General features: G+C 40.8%; 1 protein-coding gene across 5 annotated transcripts in view; it reads left to right on the plus strand.

Annotated features, from left to right (window-relative positions):
- The window catches only part of tbc1d32 (TBC1 domain family, member 32), an 84,104-nt gene extending 79,114 nt beyond the window's left edge, over positions 1–4,990 (plus strand). For 4 of the 5 annotated variants that reach the window (XM_031861428.1, XM_031861433.1, XM_031861430.1 and 1 more), the window contains one exon: positions 3,820–4,739. In XM_031861428.1, the coding sequence (XP_031717288.1) occupies positions 3,820–3,939 (120 nt within the window). In that variant the 3' untranslated portion in view covers positions 3,940–4,739. Of the gene's footprint in view, positions 1–3,819 lie in introns of all 5 variants that reach the window. The other variant, XM_031861429.1, reaches the window with a different exon arrangement.
- Positions 4,991–8,825: the final 3,835 nt, after the last annotated feature.

Raw genomic sequence — 8,825 nt, forward strand, 5'->3', positions numbered from 1 at the left:
AGAGAGAGAGAGAGAGAGAGAGAGAGAGAGAGAGAGAGAGAGAGAGACCTGAGCTGAACCGTTGAAAGTTTCAGACATACAGGTTTGCGTCCAGCGGCCTTATCTTCCCCCTCTGTCTCTCTCTGTGGAACAATGTGAAGGAATTATTTTACTCCGACAGATGTGGTATTAAAGGATTTTCTTTAATATTCACACACACACAGACTTGCGCCCCTCTTCGCTTATCCCGTCTCTATGGGGGGTATATCTATATTTCATCTAAATTAAAATTTGAAAAGCCAAATGACTTGTTACAATTGTGTGTCTGGAGCTTAACTGCCGTGGAGGTGAAGTGCTGATAGGAGGAGTGGACACAAGAGACAGGTTATGTCTGCTACTGACTCAGAGGCTACAAACAATAAGATGCCTTTAGTTTTGTTGTAATGCATTCAGAGTCAAACTGCCTAGCACCACATACATGTAAACATCGAACAAAAAGTTCGGAAATTTGTGTTTGGTAGATCATTTCTCTGTTGTAACAATGCTTCTTGGCAATACATTTTATACCGTTGGAAAGCCTGTTTATTTCCCTTTTAATTGGTGCCCCATTTGTAAGGAACATGCATTTCTGGGATGAGCAGCACAGCTGAGTATGTGTGTTGCGCTCATGAAAAATTTGCCAAATCATCTCTGCCAATGCCAAACAGCTTATTCTGCTGTTGCCATTGACTCTTGTTTGGTGGATTGGATGATTGAAGTCTGTCAGTAACAAGGAAGAAACAAGACATATTGGCAATTTTACAATTTATTCATTTAACAGTCAGGAGCCTCAGTAGCGTATGGAAGAACCATACACAGCCACAACAGCCTGGCACCTCCTCCTCATGCTGGTCACCAGCCTGCTCACACACTGCTGTGGGATGGCAGGTCCCATGGTAAAACTAGTGCAAATAGAACTTTTGGCATCAATTGGTACCATTCGTCACTCACCACCTGGACACTTTGAATGGCAACGATTGTTTTGGCCTGAAAGTGCTCACAGTGATGTGACTTTTACATAGTTATGCGTGTGTGTCCGGACATACTTTACATCTTGAGTATATTTTTGGCTAAACCTGACCTAACCTTAAACTCCTGCTTCTGCTCATGTGCAGGTTCAAACAAGATTAAAATAACAATTGACAAATTATAACCTTTCTTCTCTTCAAGAAAATATACAAACTGTAAAATTCAAAAATCAGATGAGCAGAATACCTTGCAAGTCAATATTGTTAAGCTTCATTTTCAAAATAACTTCTGTAATTGATATATTCCTATTAACTCTACCTTTTATGCAAATCATGACTCATTTAATATTCATACCACTCATTTGTCATGGGAGGACAGGCTTAGCAATCTTGGTAATTAATGCATTAATTAGTGTACCTAATGATTAATATATCTTGAAGATTATGAGAAACATTAAGCAGCTTGTGACACCTGTTCAGATTGAAAATATTCAACTGAACATCACTGTATATATGCAGGCCCTGATTCCTCCACACTCATACTCACACACGTCTCCTCCTTTTCCACCCTCCTCGATTCTCCCAGAGAAAAAACAGACCAAAAATCCACTCACAAGTGATTTCCACTGGTTATCTCTCCTCTCCTTCACGGTTTAACTGTGTCAGCAGCTCTTTCCTGCTGCGATACATGAACAGGCCAAGCTACTTTAGTTTGGATGTTTCTTCAGGATTAATCTCACTTTGCTCAGTCTTGGCTCAAATAAAGAATCTAACAAGTGAGAGACTTTCTACAGTTACTGTAGTATAGTGCTGTTACATTTTGACAAGCAGAATAATAATACTGGCCCATTAACCATCCGGATGGACAGGATATTCACAAACATGGATTTAACAGACTTAAAGTCATGTAGCTGGTACTGCTGGTACTACACTTTATTAATATCAGTATATCAAATAACTCTAGAATGTGACCTCTAATTCATAATACCTTTTTAATAAAAGGAGATTTTTCTCTTCTAAAGTGTGCTTTATGCAGTACATGCTGCCTTGAATAATCGCAGGAGCAGAGCCCTCTATCAGACTGAAAACTCATTTCTTCCTGACATTACTTGCTCCCCTCTGAACAATCACCCCTCTGCAGTCACTCTATCTGCCCCTATTGAATAATAAAAACCCATTGCTTCATTTGCTCATAATCTTCTTCTTACTTCTGCTCTTCACTCCTTCGTGTTTTTTTTTTTTTTTTTTTACAGGCATGATATTATCTTATAGAGGACACAGCGATCCTGAACCTGAAATCTTTGATGATCTAAAGCAGTGCTATTTCAATTTTCAAGCGTACTAGATGAGTGAAAATAACTTTAAATACACAAAATCACATCATTTATGACTTTTTGTGATATGCTGCATAGATTTACCTCTTATTATTATTTACCTCTAAGAATGATTCAAATAAAACGGTCATTATCACTTGATTGAACTGCTCACAACTCATCTGTCCTTTGACGAGGGGTCACAAGTAGAAGTATTTCTGTGTATTAGAAGATAACAAGGAGACCACAGTTGAAGCTGAATAGCACTGATTGTATCTCGCTTAGTGCTTCCAAACCTTTTTGGCTCGTGCCATCTTAAAACATTTACACGTAAACTGTCGTTTCAAGTTTAATAGAGTTGTGAGCAGTTCAGCCAAAGTGGTTTCTCCTTCTCAAGCTGTTGACAGACCGACGTAAAGTGGCTTAGTTCCTCCCCTTCTGGGACCTTATTTTGGGAAAAAACATGGAAAGTAGTCACTCATTTTTATATCCTGCGTGAATTGGGGCATGAATTACACGTTTGTGAATTTAAAAAAATATTTTTTGCACATCAAGTTTGTCGTATTAACATTTAGTTTTGTGTGAAACCACATCTCACGTCTCGCACAGTATACATTGCTAACACTAGCTAACTTAGCTATGCTCCACTCACAAATGTAACATTACCTTAACTGATGTTATTTACACTGAAACGTGGTGTTTTTATCAGCTGACCAGCAAGAACCGTTGCTTGTGTGACTACATCCCTGTAGGAAACACACAGTGATCGTAGCTTCAGCGAGAGAGACGGAACTTAAGATGTTGCTTTGCTCGTCCGACACATAAAATCTCACAACATGAATGCTAAGTATGTTGTAAGGATGTTGTTTATTGGCGCAGTGCAGCATTCGATTCCCAGAGATTTAATTTAATTTCCTGTGACTTTGAAATAAATTGAATGTAAAGCATTTTAATGAAAAGATTATATTGAATTATTCACACTTTACCGCCTAACAAAGTGAAAGATAATAGAGTCAGCCACCTTCTGACTCAATACCAAACCATTATCTGTCTGCATACCTCTACCTTTATTTCTTGGACACTAGTTAAAATGTACTCAATATAAGAAATGCAAGGTAATTAACAATCTGTTCTGTAAAGGGCTACTCCAGCGAAAGGAATAGTGACAATGAAAGCAGCAGGGGTCGAGATATCCTGCTTTTAATCCCTAGTAAGGATCAAGCTCCACTAAATGCTGGATCCTACATTTCACATCATGCCACCTATAGCATCATTTAGTTTACACCCTCTTTGCCTGGTAAATTACCACGCCATTCAAACTCCATGCCTTGAGTATGTAATGCAAACTTTCTGTTATAAATGTGCCGTCTCCAAATTCAAGTCAAGATAAATAGTAGTGACATTATAACTACATTACAACTGTTTTCTAAGGCTGAGTGGTAACTCACTTTTATGTGTGCAAACAAAATGGTACAATGTTAATAAGTCCAACTCCAACAATTCTTTCTTTTTACCTGCAGGAGGATCCGATCCAGGGCTTCACAGTCGGCGACTACCTGCCGTTCATGGAGGAACTGGAGCGCAGCTACAGACACATCGTTCTCACTGACATGAAAACCATCAGTAGCCCTGTCCAGTGAGAAAATGGGGAAAGTTTTTATGTTACACAAGTTATGACAGATATATTTTTTTGATTGGCTGTTTTAAATGATCAGATTCAGTAAGTACCTGCGTGTATCTCCTGGTGTAATGCAACAATGTTCTCTGTTGTACATGATGTAAATATGTGACATTTATCAACAGCTGCTGTTTGAAAGACCTAAAAATAATCACATTTAGAAAATGTTACAATCTGTATTTATTTTCTCCTATAATGTGAATATCTAAGATCTTTTGTATGTTCTTGTTCGTATTAAATATTCAAATATCTTTTGACTGATCTGTTGCCACGGTTTGCTAAAGTACCAGGTCCCCTATAGGCCAGTGCAGGTCTCATGGCTATGACACACATCATTAATGCCAGGACACGCAACAATGCAGCTCACCAGCTCTTGTGTTTGTGTACCTATGCAGGCCCTTGTATGAAAGATGCATGAGTAAGGTTTTATCATTGTGATAAACCCTCATTAGTAACCACAGCCTTTTCTCTCTCTCTCCCCCTGCACCGCCGTCCCTCTTCAGACACACTGAGACCTGAATGATAAATGAGCACATCTCATCCATCCGTCTCTCTCCCACAGCAGCCGTGTTTACCAGGGAATTGTAGAGGGCACAGCAGAGGTCACAGCGAGGGGAATTGATCAAATGTTTATCATGTTAAAAAACAGCACTACATGCAGAGCATTTCAGCGCTGAGGGTGTTTAACTATGTATTGAACCTACCTACACATTGAAAGTTGTTTAACACTTGCCTATTCATACATCCCTCAGACATGTACAGCAATACAGCATGCATTCGGTGTGTTTCTGCTGACCTGATGAATGTCCAGTTCAATATTCACTATCAACATCTGGGTCTTTAGCTGCTAAATGTTACACCATTTTCACCATCTACTTTCTATTCTTGTCTGTCTGCTATTTGGTGCTCGACAAATTCGCGTCAAACGCCAAATCGCCCCAAGCGTATGAGTTGAAATTTTTCAACTTTGGCGAAATATTCGTGTTACGCCCCAGCGCGATAGCCTATCAGCGTTGAGATGCTCCCCGTCATCAGTGACGTCCTGCCGTTGTTGAGTCGGGAAATAAATACTGTAGCCTTCTGTGTTCACCCAGAGCTCTACGATACCTCATATCAATAGACTGGACCAAACTATGTGTATAAATGTGTGTGTGTAAACCATATGGTACAAGCAATGAATAGACGCTGCCATATTTACGTCTACATGACGTTATTCTGAGTGTTGGTGGAGCTGCTACAATGTTAGCATAGCCTAGCACCGATCCATCCGAGCTCCATTGAGAAGACAAGTAGCCTACAAATCGGCATCATTACGTAGTTGTTTCGGAGTCCCTTTTTGTCAGTTTATTGCCGTTAAATCACAGCCAAATCAGTTTATTTTGTGTTCAGACAGCTGGAGTAAACAGCGACGTGTGGCTTGCTAGACACAGTGAATACACCGATAAAATCCACAGAGCTCCTCTGGACAATATTATGAACCCAGACATGACGGTGTTTAGTTTCCCGGGATATCTGACTTCCACAACACGTACTAAGCAGAAATAGGTTCTTTTTTCCATGGTTAATGGCGGACAGTTGAACGGCTTTCAGGGCAATAAGCCACGCCCCCTCTCTGGCCCGTCCAGCCGCGTTTGGTGTGAACACGGCGTCACAAGAAGCTGAAGGACACTAAAACGCTCCATAGAAATGAGGGGATCCGACCTTTTCATGAGTGCAGCTTTAAGTCCGTCAAACAAGTTTTCATAATCCAAATGGAAGAAAATAGACTTGAAGCATAAAAATAGGCTTCGGGTGTGCTTGGATATCGTGAGTGAATAATGATCTGTTGCGCTGCCTGTGTAGAAAGCTGGATTGATTACAATAGTAGCGTCTCTGTTCCGTCAGGTTAGCAAAAATGGACGACTTAAAAACGTGGCTGTTACACGACAATTCAGGGCTGGAGGCTGGCTTTAACACCATCTTTAAAAACAAACCGAGTCTACCGAGACTGTCGTGCCACATTCAATTTATTAGGAAAAGCACTCGGAGGAAGAAAGTTTGCTTCTGAGCGGTTTCTGTCGTAACATTAATATTTGTCTCATGTGGAACGAGCATATCAGATAAACATGCAGATGTGAGGCTGCTTACAGATGTGAAAACCAATAAAAGAGTTTCAAATTTGACTCAGGGGCTGACTGGGAGCCAGCAGTAATGATTTTAGTTCATTCAAGCCGTTGCCTGAGGGTGTTATTGTTTTTGTCTAGAAGCAAATAGATTTGTTTACAAGTGTGGCCCGTCAATTTAAAAGAAATGAAGTACATACTGTTTTCCTATTTATGCATTTTACTTGAATAGGTTTGCAGATATAATATAAACTAATAAAGTATGCTCCTCAGCCTCCATGGGGGAAGCCGCTGACATAGTCGATGTTATGAGACTATGAGTTGAGTTGAGTTTGACTTGATCACTGGTTTCAGTAGTTGGACTACTGGCTGGCTGTGTAGCGTGTATTGTTTCACCAGCCCTCTGCCAGTCTTTTTAAATGGAATATTGAGCTGTTACCAGATGTCACCGCTTGCTCTAGTTTCTGGAGTTTGAGGGGGAAACCAGAGGAGTGCGTCAGTGGTGGGACGATGATACAGCCCATGTCAGTCAGCGATTCAGTGTTTATCAGCTGAATCCGTGAGGATGCTGCTTCTGTTGAGCCCAGCGCTGTGCAGAGTACGAGAGAGCAGGAGACTGATGTAGTGGGGAGAGACAGTAGTGGGCTGTTATCTGTCAAAGCTGCAGAACATCTAGACGGGTTTTTGTCTTCGAGACACTGTGATGGAACTCGACTTTGCTGAGAGAAATGATGTTCACAGCTGCTAGAAGGACAGCACTTCTAGCTCCAAACAGCCCGCTACGCTAGTTCACGTCACTGTACAAACTTTTGTGGAGTGAGGGGACGTCTGACCCCTTTTTTCTTTTTATAACACAGCCTGGCAGCGCACCAGCTGGGGTGACAGTTAACTTTTTTAAGAAAGAGACACACAGAAAGTCTTTATGTCAACAGAAGTTATTTGAAGCAGGGACTACTGGGGCTTTTAACATTTTAGGATTACCAAAGATTACCAACAATCTTAGTTTAAACTCAAGTTCTATACTGTACTTACCTCAATGGAGTTGATAAGCGACTCAGAAGGATCAGGATTTCATAGGTGGATTCAATACTGGATCAGATTCTAAAACAACCTCAACCCTAAGGAAAGATTTACCTCTTGCTGCATGTGACCAAATATTTAAACATCTTGCTTTGTTTGTAATTCGACAATGTGAACTCTAAATGAACTGGCAGTAAAAGGCATTCTTCTTCTACTTTGGTAAGATCAAAGAAAACAAACAATTATGAGCATGGCCTCAATTCAGCTGTAAGCGGCATCTATTGATGTTTTGAGAGAACTTCAGAGCTGAACTGAATAAGACTCTTCATTGACTGTTGATGAACTACGCTTCGTTCTGTTTCCTCAGAGGATTGATGAGTAAAGTCAGGTCCTGTGGGACGTTTCTGAGGCATGAGGAGCTCAATGTTGGACTTTGATATTTCCATAAAACCTGGTTCACTTGCAGGACTGAACGGCATGAGATCAAAGAGATCAAAACGACATAATTGTAGTCTAGAGGAGTGGACGCGTTTATGGTTCTTCGTGTTTCGGTGACAGGAAGTGTTCGAGCTGATCCTTTTTTTTTGTTGTTAAAGGAAAGTACCAGTGATGTTGCCCCTTTTTTTATCCCATTTACTACACATTATGTATACATTTCAGGTGTGGTTCATTCAGATAGTAATACAAGAGCAGCATCGCAGCATGTTTACATAAAAACTAATTGAGATGTCAGCATAAGTGGTACTGTCTGAAGGTACCTTTAGTCTTTTTGTACTGTGCTGGAATGAATGAATATATGAAGGAAACCAACTAATGCCTGGACTGGTAGGAAACAACCATTAGACGTCCACCTGTTGGGATGTAATGCTGTGAGGCCTCTCTGTCCCTCTTCACCGAGCTGTTTCACTTGTTTGACTATCGGTCACTGTTGAGTTTGACCCTCGCATTTATCGCAGAGAACCAACAGTCTCGTTCATCTTGACATAATGGGCTGTTTATTTCAATTAGCTATGAAAACCTCATTATCGTAGCAGGGTCCGACTTGACCCCAGAAGGGGATACAGTTTAGAGATGATGATTATAATGGCAACCTTTTTCGTATAATGATCTGTTGTGCTGTTGATCTTGATTATGGACTTTTCAACCTGACAGCAAGCAATTTGAGGCAGATAATTGGAGGTAATGAGGCTGATTAGGGAGCGGCGAGGACACACCTTGCTCTGCTTAGAGCCTCGAGATGTCTGTAAGCCTTTTTCTTTTATCAACCGTGCGCTGTTATCTTTATTTGGCTTTTATCTCGCAGATGTTCATTCTGAACTCATTTAGAAGTGTCACTGATTCTTTGATTACACTCAACTATTTTCATCCTTTCTTCCTCTGATTTCAATCTGTAGCTCTTACATTGGCTGCTGAAGGTTGGCTGCCTTTCCCGTTATCAGGCTCTTATCTCCATTTTTCATTTTCCGTTCCCGATTTCTTTCTTCTGGCTGCTGCGGCAGCCTTTGTAATGCTTCTGTTTGCAGATTGTCTCCCGCAACCTGATGGTAGCGGCCAGAGATGTCATATCCTCATCATTGCATATGCACATGCCGCTGCGTTGGAACAGCTCTGCGCTTAAGGGAATTTAGTATTTGCGTTTCCATTTGCTGTGGTCAATATTGTCCACAATAGGGTGTATTGTTCATCGTGTGCATTTGAATCGGATGACTTTTGGGATCAATGATAC

The sequence above is a fragment of the Anarrhichthys ocellatus genome, unplaced genomic scaffold (genome assembly GCF_004355925.1).
Source record: "Anarrhichthys ocellatus isolate YVR2014 unplaced genomic scaffold, GSC_Weel_1.0 scaffold25, whole genome shotgun sequence".
In the NCBI taxonomy this organism is placed as follows: Eukaryota; Metazoa; Chordata; class Actinopteri; order Perciformes; family Anarhichadidae; genus Anarrhichthys; species Anarrhichthys ocellatus.